The 19,914-nt window shown below is 32.7% G+C and overlaps 1 protein-coding gene across 12 annotated transcripts in view; it reads left to right on the forward strand.

Annotated features, from left to right (window-relative positions):
• LOC133530737 (zinc finger protein 184-like) overlaps nucleotides 1-19,914 on the forward strand; it is a 160,286-nt gene that overhangs the window by 79,793 nt on the left and 60,579 nt on the right. For 8 of the 12 annotated variants that reach the window (XM_061868778.1, XM_061868771.1, XM_061868777.1 and 5 more), the window contains exon 5: nucleotides 199-291. The exons of 1 other annotated variant lie outside the window; for it this stretch is intronic. In XM_061868778.1, the coding sequence (XP_061724762.1) occupies nucleotides 199-291 (93 nt within the window). The remainder of the gene's footprint in view (nucleotides 1-198; nucleotides 292-19,914) is intronic. 3 more of the 12 variants (XM_061868780.1, XM_061868776.1, XM_061868779.1) reach the window with 1 other exon arrangement.

Below are 19,914 nucleotides of genomic sequence, written 5' to 3' on the forward strand. Positions count from 1 at the left end.
ACTCGACCAATGTATTAACGGCCTTGATTTTCCGCGCGCGCCGCTTGCGTCCAGTCCGCGGCCTTGTTATAAACGTCATATTTTCATAAAAATTTTACATTAATGATGACATTTCCACACGTTGTCATAGAAAATGCAATGCAGAGATAGCTTAGTCAATTATTACCACGTAAACTCACAAACTTTTCACTTCCACAGCAACAAGCGAGATCGGGCCAGAGCATCAGCGAGAGGACGCTCGAGGAGTGCTGGTCGACGCTACAGCGAGTGAGTTGGCACCTCTTCCAATGCGTATTGTTATCTTCCAAGTAGGGGGCGTGGCGGTCGTTGTGTTACGTTCGAATTTTTAATTCTGGAACTCTAAATTCGTTACTCCTTTTTAGGTATATCTCTCTACGAGTACGACAAGAAAATGTTAGAGTATTATAAATGTGTATCTTTTAAGATACGTTACTTAGAAAAGGGTTAAGTTTATTTTAAAGATCCACTGAAATGCTCATTACAAACCATTATCAGCAGCAAAATCTGGTTAATGGGCAATGAACTTATTTTATATTTAATTTTTTCAAAATATTATTTATCTCTAAATTTAAAATCAATGAGAGTCTTAATAAGAGAGAAGGATGAACATATGAATAGAGCATTTTTTGAGACAAGTACTTTTTATAACGAAACACAGAGGCCAAAACGATATCCCCTAAATAAAGGGTATTGGTTAAACCAATGACTCATTAGTTATAAGGTGAGTTTCTTTTTAACTTTTACACTAACACCCCCATTTTTTACGTCAAGATTTTATCTCTCAGCGGGTGGCAAAGGAAACACCGTACAGGAACCATAAAATATCTAGGCTCGATCTATTGCATATTCATTACTGGCAACATTTTCGCATAGAATCGATCTAGATAAAAATGGCTACGATTAAGCGCTTGAGGCGTTAACAATTTATTTACTTTTTTTATTTATTTTTTTATTTGAAGCACTGGCCATCTGCAGGCAAGGTGCTGTATGTGTCCAGGAAGTGAGCACTTGTTCTGTTTGCGCGGTTAGGGTTGCCTGTAATAAATTTAAGAATACGTTTATGTGTGACGAGGCTGAATCTTTTTATGTTTGTATACAACATCGGGGTAAAAAAAATAACCCAGATTCTAGGTAAAATCGTAACGCTTACCAGCATTAAATATGAAAAGAAATAAAAAAGCAGTATTAAACGAAATATTTCACTCTAAAAGCGCTTAGAGAATTTCAATTGTTTCGAGCTTGTATATGAGTAATTAAAACTACATTACTTGTTTGGTATTGCACATATAAGGACAAAACAAAAACCCCAAAATCCAAACTTATCATCAACGAAAATGCCATCTATAACGACATTCAGCTATAACGATGGTACTAACATTTTTTTATGGAATTCTAGTAGTTCTGAAATAAAAATATTTTATTTTATTATATTTTTATTTTTTATTTTTATTGCAACACATTTCTTATCATGATTATTGGCTCTTTTTTTGCCATGGCAAAATACCGGGAGAACGCGAAAAAGATGATGATGAAGTATTGCCTCTTTTATTTTTGCTACAGCATTTCTGAAAAACGTTACACAAAACCCATGTAAAAATAAAACTTATCCTTGCGAAAATGTATCTTTGAATTGTCGAGTTACAAACAAACACGAGTATAAATAATACATTGTACGGAAAGGCGGCCTTTTTAAATTTCTCCACGGTACACACTTCAAGTACTTACAGTAAAAAAGTAACAAAAAAGCACAGGTGGTCGAAAAAAGGGATCCGCGATGTCGGGCAAAAAGTACTCGCAGCGCTTCATCTTTCAGACTGGACAGAGAAACTGTGGAATCGAATAGGGTTGTTTATTATGCATCTACAAATCTCAGGGCAGAATTGTATCCCAATAAATTCTTTTGGATTATAAGAACATGTTAAACTACTTTTAGGGGACCTGTAATGACCATATTTTTGTAAATATTGAATTTAAAATACCTTTTGGCACACGTCACGTGACCAAACTCGAAACGTCATTGAAGATTCTGATGACGTCACAACTCTCGGATTGACACTGTTGACAGTTAGGCGATAAACAACAAATGACAAATGTGAGTTGAGAGTTCGTATATTCTACGTGTGTATGTAGTTATGTGACGTCACACAATTTTCAAAGAGCGTTTTGTGAGCGAAAGCATGGGTCAAAATATATTTTGTTAATTTAACATATTTAAACTCGTTTTTAGTATAAAAGTTGAATTTTAGGGCAACTTTTAGTTAATATAGAACGTAATATAAGCGTTTCAAAAAATTGGAAACAACCTTATTGTTAATATATATCTTGTCGCCGTATCTATTAGAACAACATTTCCCAAACTATGTCCCTGAATAAAACATGCCGATCGATCGGGCTAACAATCGGTACTAATATAATATTTCATGCTCTCTATTTAAGACGTCCAAGAGGTGGGATGTGGCAGTTTTTGTTATGTGGGTCGGAGCCCAGTCAACTTTGGGAACCACTGGATTATAAGCTGTTGTGTGTGTGTTGTTGTGTACGGTGTCATCTTTAAACTTTTTTCTAACAGCTGCACCTTATAGTATACGAAACTTAAAATATATCATTATGCCTAGAAAAGTACTTCCCTAAAATGCTGAAAAAATGCGGCGGCTATACACATTATAATAGTAATTGCATTAGTTTATGTCAACGAAGAGTCAATATGTTCGCGAAACAAAATTTGTAACTTACACCAGCAAAACCACTATACTAATTCACAATATCGTACTAAAATCACCTAATAACAACAACACATAAACAAACAACCAGGCACGTCTACACGTCTCTAGGAAGTCGCACTTTTTGATCTATTTTAGCAAAAAATCCTGAATTGGTAGCACAGATATTATGACTATGCGAAAACATCGTATTGGTACGATATAGGTATGATTTTTTCTTCTTCTCTCTCTTTCTCCTCGGTCGGGCCTTCTTGTACGGCGGCGGCAGGGCGCTCTATCCTGTTATCATGGGGCTCAGGTTCTGGCCTTTCATCTCCCTCTAGATATTGGACCACCATGTGTGTGTTTAATTGTTTCTTTTTTTAAATTTTGAAAAATTAATAGGGAAAATGCGCTATATTCTAACCCACCTATTCATAAAACTTTACGGTCCTGATTTAGATAAATTATGTTTTATCCCTTTCTTACAAATACATATGTCGAAATGACATATAAAGACAAACGATTCATAGCTAATTCAGGCCTGTAACGCGGTTATGAATAACGCCATTATATAGTGTTGAGCTATAATATAGCTAAGTGTACTTCATTTCAAGTACACTTCATCCTCTAAAATTGTTTAAACCAACAGCCTCTCCATTCCATCCGACCCCAAAAGTACACGAAGCATGTTTCCGAAAAAAACACCTCAACATTTGCATGTCGATCGCAATGAATTTATAGTTATTGCCAGTAGATTTATTATAAGCCGCTTTCCGAAAAAATCGAATATGACCGCGTTCCAAATCTGAAATTCAAATTTCGATTGTTTTTTTCCGCTCGAAATTGAGACGATTTTGACATCCGTACCGACATGTGTTTTATCTTTTTTCCTTTTGTGTTGAAAATTTTTAACTTTTTAACCTTTTTTATGGCATTGTAAATCAATTCGGTGATCGTTTTTTGTTGTGTCGGCGTCTCTGTTGTGTATATTGTTTAAAAACGTTGTTAATGATGTTCAGAGGGCTGTGATGGTTTATGCGAACGGTCTATATTAAGTATCTGTTCTTAAAAAAGACGTATGCCAACAACTTTTTTGGGCGCTACAAGATGTAACGTCATACAAAGAGTCAAATACAAAACAACTTTAAGACTAAAACATTTTTAAATACCTATTAGGTAAAATATTTAATTTGTACCTTCTCGTGTTACGAATTGTAATATTTCGTACTGGTTTATAAAAAAATACACCAGGCGCCTTTTTTATACCAATAAGTATATACTAAACTACATTTACCTACCTAGTCTTATACAATATTCTTCTAAAGATTCAAATAACCGAACGAAATAACCGAAATAATTTCTAAGCGATGAAAAAGAAGTATCAAAACTCACCTATCATTTTAAAACAAAATTACAATAAAAAAGTTGCCAGCTCCAAAACTTTTAAGCGAGCCAGAGACAACGAGATTGTTTTTTTAATAAAACTCGGACTAGGGGTGGTAATTTCAGAAAGTGTCCAAGAGGGTGGCATTTAAAAAAATTGCTGTAACGAGCGCAAGTTAATGGGTGTAGAAAGATCGCGATTTTTAGAACGTTCCTGTTAAGTGCTTGGAGTTTTAAAATGGAGTCACGTATAGTAGTTTGGAACTTACCTGGACAGCTATTAGTACTTAGAAGATTTAATATTTATTTGATTTAATATGATAATATTCACAGCGCTTGTTTGCACCAATCTAAAAGTACAAGTGCAAGTGATGTCAAAATGAGATCAAATTGACGTTCATTAGAGTTGTTATTCGGGTATGTGGACATTGGAACATGGGTATGAATTATGACGTTATGAGACTTCGTGTTAATTTCTAAATCGTTTTAATATTTGTATGTATACCTACGTTTATTTATATATGCAACTAAATTTCAAACTATTCTATACTGTAGGATATGAATAAACAAAAATACACTTTAAAGTATAAAGTTGTATATGTCGTCTAACAATGATCATTTAAGATATCATTGGTTATCATATACATATTTACTCAATTTCAATTTTTTCGTTTCTAAAACACACAGTAGCGTAAATGTACCTTTAAAATAAACCATTTGTGAAAGATTTATTTCTTGCTATCTTATATCCGAAAAAAGAACTAAGTACCGTCATAAAAAGGCGTACATAATGAAAAAACTGCACTGACTTACGCCTTTTTTGCCTTAAAGAAGTAGAAAAGAGGGCATCTTTCCCCATTTTTTGTCGGCGGCAATCTTCAACCCTTTAAATGCTTAAAATATGATTAATAATGAGACACTTATGTTTTGCGACGTATTTTTTGTGAAATTAGATTTAGTTTTTTGAACTACCTACCTAGTTACAAATTCATATTTTTAACTCATTATAAAGTATTTTGTCCCCTTACCTCTTGTCTGTATACCTACAATGTGTATTTTTGATATAATCTTCAACCCTTTAAATGCTTAAAATATGATTAATAATGAGACACTTATGTTTTGCGACGTATTTTTTGTGAAATTAGATTTAGTTTTTTGAACTACCTACCTAGTTACAAATTCATATTTTTAACTCATTATAAAGTATTTTGTCCCCTTACCTCTTGTCTGTATACCTACAATGTGTATTTTTGATATAATCGCAAACTTAAACGAGACGTAGGTTTAAAAGCTATGAAATGATTCTAAATAGATAAATAAGTATTATAGGACATTATTACACAAATTGACCAAGTCCCACAGTAATCTCAATAAGGCTTGTATTGAGGGTACTTAGACAACGATATATATAACATATAAACATTTATAAATACTTAAATACATAGAAAACACCCATGACTCAGGAACAAATATCCATGCTCATCACACGAATAAATGCCCTTGCCAGGATTTGAACCCGGGACCATCAGCTTCGTAAGCAGGGTCATTAGGTCACTACCCACTAGGCCAAACCGGTCAAATATAAAATAAAACAATAAATAAAAAAGATATTTTAATATATCCTTAACCACTAGAGCATAATTAGCACCATTTAAACATTTTTCACCTCCACCATCGCTTGACCTCATTAAAAAAACTTCGTTCCATGACACGAAAAAAACCGTCGCCACCCCATAACTCATACTTTACGTTTTTTGCGCGAACTTGTTAATTTATTTCGCAATTAGCGGTTAAGACACTTTAGCCCGCGACGTTATAAGAAAACTTTTTCATTGCTCGTAAAAATGTTGTTTTTTAGACACCTGTACATTTTCTCAATAATTTATTATTTATCTACAATGTAGTATATATCATTTTGAAGTTAGGTATCCCATCTGCAAACTGTACTTTAGTAATTAATAAGTATTCGCTATCAAATTGGCAACGCATAAATAAGTGGCTCCTCCGATGTTGCTTATGTCCATGGGCGGCGATAACTGCTTCCCATCAGGCGCCTCGTCTGCTCGTTTGCGGCCTATTACATAAAAAAAATATTACCATTAAACGACTATTCAATTGTGGATTTTTTTTATACTACGTCGGTGGCAAACAAGCATACGGCCCGCCTGATGGTAAGCAGTTGATATAAAATAATAATAATTATTAAAGTTTAATTCATAAACATGAAGACATTCAATATTTTTATCGTACAGGGGGAATTTTTTACCACCAACCATACTCTGCGTAGTGACTTTAGGTCATACTGAACAACTTTTATTATGGGACCTTCTTCTTCTTCTTCCTTGCGTTGTCCTGGCATTTAGCCATGGCTCATGGGAGCCTGGGGTCCACTTGACAACTAATCCCAAGATTTAGCGTATGAAAACGACTGCCATCTGACCTTCCAACCCAGAGGGTAAACTAGGCCTTGTCGGGATTAGTCCGGTTTCCTCACGATGTTTTCCTTCACTGAAAAGCGACTGGTAAATATCAAATGATATTTCGTACATACGTTCTGAAAAACTCATTGGTACGAGCCGGGGTTAGAAGCCGCGACCTCCGGATACCGCTAGGTCACCAGCGCAGTCCCATAATAAAAGTCGTTCTGTAAAACTACAGAGTATGCCTGGTGGTTAACATTTCACCCATAGAGCGTGAAGTCATTTTTTTTTCTAAGTAATATTTCACATGAAACCTCATTATTCGTCTAATTACAATGCAACGTTTAACTAAAAAATCTCTACGGGAGTCAAAACACTTCATTAGTTCTAACAAACATACGAAAATTGCGAGCACTATGAGAAAAACTGGATAAAAATTAGATTTCTGTGTGCACCGACTGGGTTTCTTGATACTTGCACTGTTTAGGCAAAAAAGCCTAAGTTTGACCTGATTGCGTTGTCTTTTACGTCTCTTTGCTTCTAATGATAGACTTGCATTGGGAAATATATATTATAGGACATTATTATACAAATTGACTAAGTCCCACAGTAAGCTCAATAATGCTTGTGTTGAGGGTACTTAGACAACGATATATATAAATATTTATAAATACTTAAATACATAGAATACATCCATGACTCAGGAACAAATACCCGTGTTCATCACACGAATAAATGCCCTTACCAGGATTTGAACCCGGGACCATCGGCTTCATAGGCAGGGTTATTACTATATACCCACTAGGCCAGACAGGTCGTCAATTGAAATAAATATGTTTAACTTAAACATTGATTACAATATGTTTCATTGAACTAAGAAAACTAGTTTTGTAGTAGACGATTTTATTTTATTTTATAAGTAACGAATTTCATGATATGTTATTTAAATATCTCGTAATTTTTTTCACACTACATATATTTATATTGAACTCTCATTCGTAATGAATACAATAATAAAATCAACACCGATGCACCGGGAAAAGCAATAAAAGTTGTGTCCTTAAAATTGCTTAAAAGCTTTTGTCACGCGAAAGATATTTTAAGCGCCAACAATGAAAAACTATCATATTTTTTTCTGTTTTTGATGGCTTTAAAAGTCGGCTTAATTAACTTCAACGTCAAAAAATATTGCTGAGAAATATTTATTCCAAAAATAACATTTTATAAAGTCTAGACAGATGATTAAACTACACGGGAAAGCTTTACTTCCAATATAACCCACTTAAATGAATGTCAGAAGTTTATTTGGTCTGAATATGAAAAGATTGAAATACTTTTAACTTAACACTGTCAGAACTATATGAAACTTGTTTGTTAAAAAAGTAGATTTGTGAAATTAAATAAAATTGTTATTTCCATTCTTTGTTTACTTCGACATTCAAAGTGTGCACAAAATCAAACAAAAGAAATCATTCTCTGAAATATTATATGGTCATCATCATTCGCTTGCCCTTATCCCATTCATTTGGGGTCGGCGCAGCATGTCTTTTTCTTCCATATCTTCTGTCACCTGTTATCTCATCGTTCACTCGCGTTCGTTTCATGTCATCTCTCACACAATCCATCCACCGTTTCCTAAGTTTTCCTCTCCCGTTCCATCCCTCCACATTCATTCGTAATACCTTTCTAGTCACATGACTTTCATCCCTCCGCATCACATGCCCATACCACGCTAGGCGATTTGCTCTTACTTTATGTATTATCTAAATGTAATAGTCTGACAAAAAGTAGTATATCAGACTATTCGCAAAAATTATCAACCATTCTCTGATAGCGTAACAAGAAATGTATACAAGTTGGCAAAAAAATATGAGCATTCCCGTTGCCAGGAGGGAGGTTTTGGGATTATACTGAGCAATTTTTACTATGGGACCAACCCCGAAATCGCGAAAAAAACTTTTACCCTCCCATAGAGAATGACCAGCTAAAATGTATGAAACAGCCAGAATTTTTTTTCGCGATTTCGGAGTTGGTCCCATACTAAAAGTTGCTCAGTATAGGCCCAAAATCTCTCTGGCAACGGGAATGCACATATTTTTTTGCCACCTTATATATACATATATTGTATGTAGAACAATCAAACAATTGCAGATACTTCTGGTGTGTTGTTTAAATAAAATAAAATAAAAAAATAAATATTATAGGACATTATTACACAAATTGACTAAGTCCCACAGTAAGCTCAATAAGGCTTGTGTTGAGGGTACTTAGACAACGATATATATATAATATATAAATACTTAAATACATAGAAAACACCCATGACTCAGGAACAAATATCCATGCTCATCACACGAATAAATGCCCTTACCAGGATTTGAACCCGAGACCATCAGCTTCGTAGGCAGGGTCACTACCCACTAGGCCAAACCGGTTGTTTCATACACTACTTTAGATATTGACTACTATACCTTAGCATAGATAAGGTCTGGACGGTGATTAAAGTGCAGTAAGGTGAAGGTGATTATCTCGAAAATCATAAAACTTTTACTAGACCTATAAGTGCATTATCTGGACCAGCCTAAGGTGCCCGGCTCTCGATGATTATGTATAAAAATAAAATAAAATAAAAACGAAGAAAAAGCTTGATATTTTTCGAGATCTTTTGACGATAACTAAACATTACTGTAAACCTTATCCAAATAGTTTTTTGCTCACGTACAGGTTGATTAAAAACCTACATCAACACAAATACTTTTTCCTGCACACTTCAATAGAAGAAAATAATACAAAGAATAAATCTGTGGCCCTAGTGAAAAAGGGTACAAGTCTCTGGCAGTTTAGGTGTATAAGGGCATAAGTGTTACGTGGAACTTACACCCCTTTACACCTGCGCTGCCAGAGACTTGTACCCTTTTTCACTAGGGCCACAGAAATCAACTCAAGTAGAGGTAAATAACAGGCGGTCTTATCTTTAAAAATCCTCATATCTTTTCATAATCATACAATTTTAACAAGGAATCTTCAGAATAGTAGCCTCCAAGTATCAAGGCTCCTCCATCCCCGTATTTCAGAGCTAATGGTCCGTACTAGAGTAAAAAAGACGGTAGGAGATAAAAATTAGTTGAAATTAAAAGAGGCTAACGAACGCCATTCTTGCCTCCCCAGCTCGCCTCCTTGCCTCGACGTCTTCGTACTAATTCATGTCTTATTTGCTCGATTTGAATCCACTTTAATTTTGCAGTAAAAAAGTTGCATGAATTTTTAGATGCGATTTTTTGTGAAAATATTTTTAATTAAAATGGAAAATTAAGTATCTAATTCAGACTGCAAAGTAGCTAGGGTAGGTAAATATTATTCATATCATTTTTTAACAAATATGTTTCTTTTATTTATTGTGAATATGTATGCAAGGACATTTTTTTGACGCGATGTCCTTTTTTTTTTATTGATGCCAAATCATACAGGTAATATATTATTTATTTTAATAGCGATCTAAGTAAGAATATCTAAGTAAGAGTATCTGTCCTACGTTTATAGACTTACATGAAAATGAAATGAAATGAAATAAATGTTTATTCAAAAGACAAACCTTAAAACTAAATCACAACTTCCGCCAAATCAGAGTATGGTTTGTTGGCAGACGAGGCTCCAAATAACATTAAGTGAAGGTTCTTTGTCTTATACTCGTATAGCTGTTAATATTCATATTAATAGCAATAGCACTGACAAACAAGACAATACAGCACTGTGTACATAACATATGGAAATACAATACATAAATATTTGTAATTAATTTGGATAAAAAAGAAGTACAGTTTTTTTGCAATTATTCAAACATCCTTTACAATAACTTGACAACAACTAAGACACTTCTCATAACCACATATCTCCATTTCCTTTTTTCTTCAACAACCAACCTTGACACAATGCCCTTAAGCTCGAATTTACCTTGTCATATTAATAACACTTACGTCTTTCTCAAAATAACTTTTTTATAATTGGCAAGTATCAAGTAGTGTACAATAGTTTAACAAGACCAATTAGCCTAAATGTATGTTTGCCGGTCGGATGGTCCCTAACCACTGAACGAAACCCTAAACGGCTAGATATTTTTCTAAAGCTGTCTTATTAACTCATTTTATGGTTCTTAGTTAAGTTAATTGAGTATTGATAAAAGGGTCCTTTAATTTTTTTAACCGACTTTGGTAGTTTTTTTCTTCTTTTTTTGTTATAATTGATATTAAATTTATGTTCACATTGTGATTGAAATATATTGTAATGTGAGCAGTTAAGTTAGCATCAAAATTCAGTTTATTTAATATGGAAAATAAGATTTTTCAAATTTATAAAATGATCTAGAACTAGGGTCAGTCTACTTTTTACTGCCGGTTTTTGCGGTTTGAAAGAAAATTGAAATTTTAATATTCGTGATAAGTTTTAACTTACATTCGCTACTTAACCATGATAAGTACAAAATAGACCTCAATATTTGACCCTTTATTTTTTATTTATAGCCTGGAGTATGCAAACATACAACTATGTTACCGTCTCTGCCCTTTTACTTATATTAATGACAACTGTTACTTATAAAAAAATATATTTCATAAAAAAAAAATTTCTTACTTCCAAGGTATCGTTATTTCATCATCATCGACATCATAAATTTAAGAGCTGTGCTCTTGTCGGTGAAGCAATCTCCAGGCATGCCTTTCTTTGGCCTCTTGACGGCCTGATACGACACGACGTTCACTTTCTCCTTCACTTGATCCATGTATGCCCTTCTTGGCTCTCCTCTATTTCTCCTTCCTTCTACTTTCCCTTCTATGATGGTCTTGATGAATTCGTCGTGTCGTAACAGGTGTCCCAACATGTTGCATCTTCTACTGTCGATGGTTCTCAATAGGCACCGCTTTTCCCGAACTCTATTTAAGACCTCCTCGTTGGTTACATCATAAATGCGTTATATTAATATACAATTATAAAAATTAAAAAAATATTAAAAATATGAAAATCAAATATTTGCTCCTGGTGACAAAAAAACTGCAATAAAAAGTAGAATGACACTAATGTTTTAAAGTCCCGGGTAGCCAACATGCCGATCGTTAACGCTCCTAAGCGAACGAAATGCAATTGTCACTGTCGCACTAATATAGAAGAGTGATAGAGAGATGACTACGCTACGTTACATAGGGTTAAAGATTAGCATGTTGGCTACGCGGGCAGATTTGATAACGCATAAGTAGCAATATGTAGGCCAACGGTGATAGGCGAATGTTTTTATAATTTGTTATATATTATATCTTACATCTTAAATTATGCGTAATATTGTGTTACCAGCCTTTAAATTCCAAACAAGTTTTTGACTAAAAACTCAATAAAACTTGACTGAGATTATTCTGAAAATATTAACCCATAAAGCACCAATTGCGTATACAAATGTTTTTAATTATTTCAAATTAAATTGCTTTAGTTCATAATTTAAGAACTTCAAAGATTGTAAACTTATGTATTACTTATAAATGAAAAATAGTAATTTTTTCAATATTATATATGTAGATATTTATTATATTTATATTTAACCTTGAATAATATTTTATATTGAGATAAGTACGATAACATTAAATGCAATATAATACAATTCATTAAAAAATCAGGAAACTAAACTAAGCTTATGAGGTTTTACCTCAAGATTTCTTTAGTTACTTAAATTCAACTCCAGAATCTCATACCTATCAAAATAAAAATCAGTCGCTATAAAAATGTACATTACCATAAAAAAATCTAACACGCACAAAAGTAAACATTTTTAAAACCTTGTGCCGTTTATACTTTTATCTGTGGCCTTTTTTATCACATAATTTAACAATGATGGCACTTCATATCTTGCAATGTCAATTTAAAAATAAAAACACTCGTAAAAGTTTTTCTCCCGACCACCTACGAGACGTGTTAAAAAATCAGATAAAGAAAGCGAATAAGGTGCGCTATAAAAAGCTGAGAGAAAAAACCCCGCGAGAGTGGGACGGCGAAAAAACTACAGCGCGGCGTCCCTGTCGCGCGGAGCAAGGAATGAGCGAAGTTGATACTTTTGCAAATGTTAAATTGTTAGAAAAGTACCTTTTGAAAACCTCATAGGTTCCGTTTTTGGTGTTTTCTTTTTCATTGAGATGCTTTTATAGGGCGCTATTAGATATTACACGGAAAAATAACTAACATATAGCATCACTTTTTATCAACTTTTTGTATTTTTTACGCCGAATTTTTAGGACTTTAAAAGGCCGACGAAGCTACAATCGTGTATTTTTCTAATCTGGGCCGTTAAAGAGTTAAAATATCGAATACATGACAAACTAAAGCACGTGTGTATATAATGCTGGAAAATCATGCTTTTTAAAAATTTATCTTAATTCACTTTTAAACCAATTTTACAGAGAACTTTTTACGTCAATTTTTTTTATACCACGACGGTGACAAACAAGCATACGGCCCGCCTGATGGTAAGCAGTCACCGCAGCCAATCAATCAATCAATTACGTCAATTTTAAGCTAAGTTTACGGACAGTATGTTTTGGAAGCATATTTGTCCAACACAGACCCAGTAATATACATATGAAACTAGACATTTTAATGTAATTTTCATGTTTCTAAAAGATTCCATAAATATAGCATCTTATCAAACAGTTGAAGCAAAAAACCTATAAGGCTATATAGTTAAGTTAGCAATGTTGGCATACCGTTTGACGTAATAAAGGAAACAATGTAACCGTCCACTTTTTCCTAGAGCAAAAACCCGAGCCATAAAGAAATGTATTACGTAATCCAAGTATCAAGACGTCGCCACAGCGCTCAAAGCAAACCGCGGTATAACTGACTATAATAAAAAACTTAGCAAGTACACATAAGTGCATTACGATACAACTATAGAGGGTATAAACAGTACGCCTACGGCACGGCGGGCGCTCATGCGATTTTTTGCGCGACTCAGACATTTGAAAAATGCATTTTGGCGAAAACGCACACCTTTCGCGCTGAAAGAAAATTTAAAAAGTTTAGAATAGAACGTGTATTCTAAGTTTGAATTTGGATTGTTTTTGTGATAGTGTTGTGTTTTTTAGTTGGATTTTTTGTGATGAGTACTTTTAGTAAAGTTCGAGGATATTGTTCGGGAGATTATCCATGCAGGTATATTTTTTTTTTGTTATCGTCAACGTTTATACACGTCCGGTTTTTTTAAGAAATATAAATTCCGCATCAAACTATCAAATAATAATTATTTTTAATTAAAATCAATTTACTAAACGCTTGTCGTATTTTTAGAATCCATTTTGTTTTTGTAATGCAGTTTTGGTTGTTTTGCGCGCCGTTGCCATAGAGACGATTTTTTTTAAATAATTTCTAAATATATATCACCTGTGCCCAGCAGTGGGACGTATATAGGCTGATTTATTTATTTATAATTTCTAAATAGAGGAATAAGTAAATGTGGTTAGCTTTTAAAGAGTGTTGTAAGAACCTGATTTTAGAAACGCGCTTTGACGTTTGAATGGGGAAAGTGGCCTAACCTAAAAATAGTGCGGACTAGATAAAAACCGTTTATCCTTTCTATTTGAACTTTATAGTATCATTTTAATTTCAAATAAGGTAAACAAAGCGACTTACAAGTAATTAAGTCATTTTACTGTGGTTTTTATGGTGACATCTAACTTGTGTTTATTTTTAACACAGACGAGAAAAGGCTTGTTCTTAAATTCAATTCAATTCAATAATTTAATTCAGAAAAGAAAATAAATTAAAACATAACATAACGGTTTTGCGGTTTTTAATAGATTATAATTATTTAAGTTTAACATTTAAGTTCCAAAATCAATCAGTCAATAATATTTTGAGCGATTTTTGTCTATAGCTGTGGAACGTCCCTACTGGGCACAAACTATTTATTTTCAAAATCATACTGACCTCTGGGGGCGTAGCCGAGAAGAGAAACTTACATAATGTGGAAATAGTTACTTGCCATTTTGTTACATCTGTCATATACAATTACATATACATTTTTTTGTTTTCTTTTGGAGCTTGTCACTCTACGGTTGTCATATTGGCTAGGCGATGTTTTGAAACACTATAAGAAGTTATATGTATAAGAAAGAAATTAAGGTACCCCATACAGCAATTGATATATTAATCTAAATTTATTGCATACAAGTACAAGTGGCGGACTTAATGCCTTAAGGAATTCTCTACCAGAAATTTTACAATGTTTACAATTACAATTGGTGTGGAGAAGATAAAACAGAGAGATAAAAGACAGTATCTAAATACTACTATTATGAATAAACATACATAAATGCATAGTATAATACATAAATTCATAATATATTTGATACATATCTATTGTACGAGATTTAAATTTAGCGTTTGAATGTGCTAAGTTTTTCGTTGTTCCGAATATGTCCTTATAATTGAGTTTGGGAGTTCTTTTCATTAGACTTCTAAAAGCTAAGGCTGTACTCGATTTATAATTTAGTATTTCTATTCAAAACGTTCTCCATAACATTAACATACATTATTTAGACAGTAAATATACTTATTAAACTATCAAAACATTTTCTTCCTTCTTCTAATAACTCTTACGTTTCAGGAATATTTCCATATATCGACTTAACTATTTTTACTTACAATAAAAAATATGCCCTATGTGTATTAAATTAGATATCTGTACTATTTCTTACCTTATCACAGTCAGGATAAGATGAAATTGTTTAAAATTCTATAACAAGATACCAAAAGCTTATAGACTCTTAAATTCAAAACTGTTTTTTTCGCGACTTTCGTGAGCATACTATAAAATAAGCGATTATATCATGGATAAGATTGGGATATACATAAATATATATCATGGATATATCTAGTGCATCAAATTTCTAAAAGAAAATACCTACTGTATGTTTTTCTTTTGAAATTCCAAATTGTAATAATGTTTTGAAAAGAGTGTGCTGCCGAGTCTTCTGCCGAGTTCTTGCCGGTCCCATATTGGGATACCTTCCTACAATCTAGGGGGATTCAAATCTTCTCGGGTTAGAAGTGTGGGGTTAGAGCCGGCGTAGCTTTATTTGACGTTCATAAGCGCATTGTAATATGCCTAATTGAAAAATCTATCTTTTTCTTTAACCATATTTTCGTCTCCATAAAAAAAAGAAATCTAACAACTGAGTAAATTCGACTTAAACTTTTAAACTAAACTATAAATAAGACTAAAACCTTACCTAAACTTTTTTAATAATAGTCAGTGTAGTTATCGTTCTTACCTTCATTGTGGAAGGATCTATTTCATTATTTTTAATTGGCTTTTTTGCGGTTATTGTCCCGATAATAAGCAGTATTTCCTGTTTTTAATAAACTAATGAGGCATAAAAATATGCTCTATTTGCCTATATCCTTCTATTTTTAATACAAAGCAATAATTTATCCTGTTAATAGACTTCATGCAAAGAATTGTTGAAGAAACTTGTGTAAATAATAACTAAATATGCCACATCTATTTATAACGTATTATGTACAAAACTGTTACACAAATTGTTTTTTATTTAGTTTTCGTACGTAAATATGTATATTTTATTGATATACTTTAGCTTTGATCAGCTGGTCATTCGTAAAAACAAAGTTATAGTGCAAATTGTGCTATCCGTTTTTTTTATATGGTTTAAAAATCCTATTTTCCGAATCATTGTTAATTCATATAAAAATATTAAGACTAATATTTAATTTTAAGATTAGTTAAAGATACTTCTTTTTAACAATTTATTCAGCAGTTACACCATTTTGCCTAAAGATCGCATTCGAAACTCTAAAACTCAAAACCCAAACACTTATTTAGGCCCCAAGGGCACTTTTACACGTCAAATTCTTTTCCGACCAATAAAAGTAAATGTCCAAAAATTATAAAATATAATTACAAATATGAATTCAATGAAATATTTCATAATCGTTAGTGTATATCGTTCATAATAGTGTCATATATCGTTGTCTGAGTACCCACAACACGAGCTTTCTTCAGCTTACCGTGGGACTTAGCCAATCTGTGTAAGATTGTCCTATAATATTCATTTGACTACTTAGAGTAAGGGTAAATCACATTCATACTGCAGTTGGATGGAAGTCACCATTTAGAAAAGAAGGTTAATCGTAATATAAGAGACCTTTGGAAAGATGTCGAAAGCTTTTTAAAACTAAAATAGTGTCTTAGTGAGAATGGTAAATGCCAACGTAACCTTTAGTGCAAGTTAACGATCTAATTTATTTGAGAGCTCTTTCCAATCAAACTATGTTTACGGCTAATTGTGTTTTGTTTAGGAAGTTTTAGATTAGGTATAATTTAGATTGATGTAAAAGTATAGGCGATTTACATAATATCTTCCAAATTTTTATGAGATTTTAATAGATATAGGTATATGACAATTCTAAATCTAAATTTTTTCCCATATTTACTCTCAAATAACAATGAAAATTGGTCATTGTAATTAATTTCTATACAAAGTTTGCTTTTCGTTTGCAATGCAATTTTTGAAGACGTGTGCGAGATCACGGAATATCTGCAGATACATCACTGGAGCTATTTGACCTTATTTAATTCATGAAACAATTTTGTAACAACAAACTAAAAATCCCTCCTAGAATGTTACGAAACTATGCATAACCTGCAATTAGAAACTGCGTTTTAATTTAACAATCTAATTACGGCACATTTGAAACCTAATACAACATCAAATACGTGTTAAAAACTTGACACTTGAACTAAAATTCCGACCAATACGACTCATCACACACACATTCTTGTCGTAGGTCAAGAAACGCACACATAAATACATTTTTAACAGAGAGCAACGTCCGCAGAATACGATATCGTTTTTCAATATCTGCGTCATTATTTGAAAAAAACGTCGTAAGTACGTAATAATAAATGTTCTTTACGCCGTTTTTCAACTGATCATTCTAGTTTTCTTAATAATAGAAAGACGTAAATGAGTATGAGCGCGATAGAGAATTTAGACTTTTTATAAATTGTGATTTAATTTGCAGTGGACACGTATAGTGGTAAAATAGCATAATTGCAATTACGGCGGTTTAAGTAGGCCACTGTTTTTACTCGGAATGCTGATTATTGTTTGTTGGTTTTTGTGACCTACCGCAATATTTATGTGATTATCATAAACGACGTAAGTCACAGCGGCATTTTATTATAAAAGTTGAGAATGTAGTTTATAAACGGTTGTTATTGATATATAACTTTTACAATAATTCGCTAAGAAGTGTTATAAATGCGAATCTTCTATTAAACGACTTATTTTTAAATCATGACAAACAAAAACCGCACATCATGTAAAATTTCAATGTGGGGATCAATGACCGCGTAAATCATTTCTTTAAAAAAGGTTTTACAGCATTTATAAGAAACACATACAAAGTCAAAACATTCACCTTGTAATCCTTAGTTACAAGTTAATAAAATAAACAAAAACATGCAAAACATTAGAAAAAAACACAATCTCGAAACCCGCTCAAAAATCCTTCCGTTGTTGCGCGTGTGGGCGTGGCGCGCGTGTGTGCGTGCGTGTGCGCAGCAGCTTGTCTTAGGTTAGGGAGGTGAGCGACCCCGCACTCTCCATTTATTTTTATTGTGGCACGTGGTAGATATTGCTATTTTACTGCGATACCTTCCTGCTGCGTAATGTTGTATGGGACTTTTTGGAATTTGATATATTAATGCTGAAGCCGTTTTAGGTTTCTTACACGTGTTTTAAACTGGTTTTTTTCAGGTACTAGTCTCATTTATTTTGATCTTAGTAACAATTTTGTAACTTAAATTAAAACATATAGCTCTGTGAAATTTTGCTTAGTATATTTTTCCAATACTTTCCTCACCTTCTAAAATAATCGCAAAACAAGATATATATATGTATTTTTTTTTTACTAACCTAACCTAAATAACGCCCTACACTAGAAATTCACCCCACAACCCCCCCCGACGCAAAAGTACCCATGACACTCGTCGCGTTGCCACGTTGAATGGCTATGGATAATCTTTGCATCAGGAAGGTCACTGGTTGATATGTAATTTGAAACTATTCATTTTTTATATAAAAGTCATAAACGTTCCATTTCAAAACATACAAAAGACTTATTTCAGTTATTTCTATTAGCCAAAGTACGAAGTTGAAAGTCTGAAAGCAAGTCATTAATACATTACCACACAATCAAATTTAATTTCCGCTTAAAAATAAACGATTAAAAATGGAATCGATTACCATTGTGGTGTAATCGATGTAAAAATTCAGGTTCGTTGTCCCTGATCATGACCTGTATGAATAAGGCATGAATTGTGCACGTTATGCTTAATGTCGTATGTGACTGTAATTCATATGGAGATACGACAGTTTGACATAGCGAAGTATTGACCAGCCACAGTAACGTGCGTAGAGTCGATACTTTTAGAGTGGAATAGGAAAATTGTGAAAAATGGATTAAAAGTACGTTATATGGTTATGACGCATTTAAAAAAATTACAAGAATATTAGCTGCTTTTTTGGAATAAATTACATATCATGAAGTGTATAATTAGGAATCTTATTATTCCCTTTTTCGTATTTTTATATTAAATGTGAGTTCAAATGAGAACTTATCATAAATTAAGCCTCAAAAAAAGACGTATGTGCAGGGAGTTCGTATAAAAATATTTATTTAAATTCAATTTTACCTCGCATTCAGAATTATGATTATTTTATTAGAGTATAAAATATTATTTTGCCAAGAAAAAGGTAGATGATAATACTAAGGCCATATTCTTTACCTACCTCAACGTTACAGTTTAAAAACCTTACGCATTCTTATACTAATAAAGTTATCTTTATAAAAAGATAAAATCAAGGCCCTTAAAGTTCACTGGCTCACGTTAGATACCTACTCTTATGATAGTGTCCTTTGTTTTTCTTATCAATTTAGCCCTGAAGGTACGTTGACCCCTTAAGGACCATCTCTTTAATATCTTTTTCTACAAGGTTGGGCTTTATTTCTTTACCTTCAACCTTTTTATGAACTCTGTTTTTTTTCTATGTCTTTTTCGTTTTATTGTTGTTCAGTTTAAAAAAATATACATTAAAAAAGTAATGATATATTTTACGAACTGATTTAATATAATCGTGACCTCTAATACAATAATTTTGATATAAGTGTGGTAAGTATCTATATGACAAATTTTTACATATATGTTATTTGACAGTTAACATATATTTATGTCAAATATTATGAAGATTTTAGATAAAAAAATCACAATTATTTCACTGTAACTTAATAAATAAAAATAATAAATAAATATTATAGGACATTATTACACA

The sequence above is a fragment of the Cydia pomonella genome, chromosome 23 (assembly GCF_033807575.1).
Source record: "Cydia pomonella isolate Wapato2018A chromosome 23, ilCydPomo1, whole genome shotgun sequence".
NCBI classification, from domain to species: domain Eukaryota; kingdom Metazoa; phylum Arthropoda; class Insecta; order Lepidoptera; family Tortricidae; genus Cydia; species Cydia pomonella.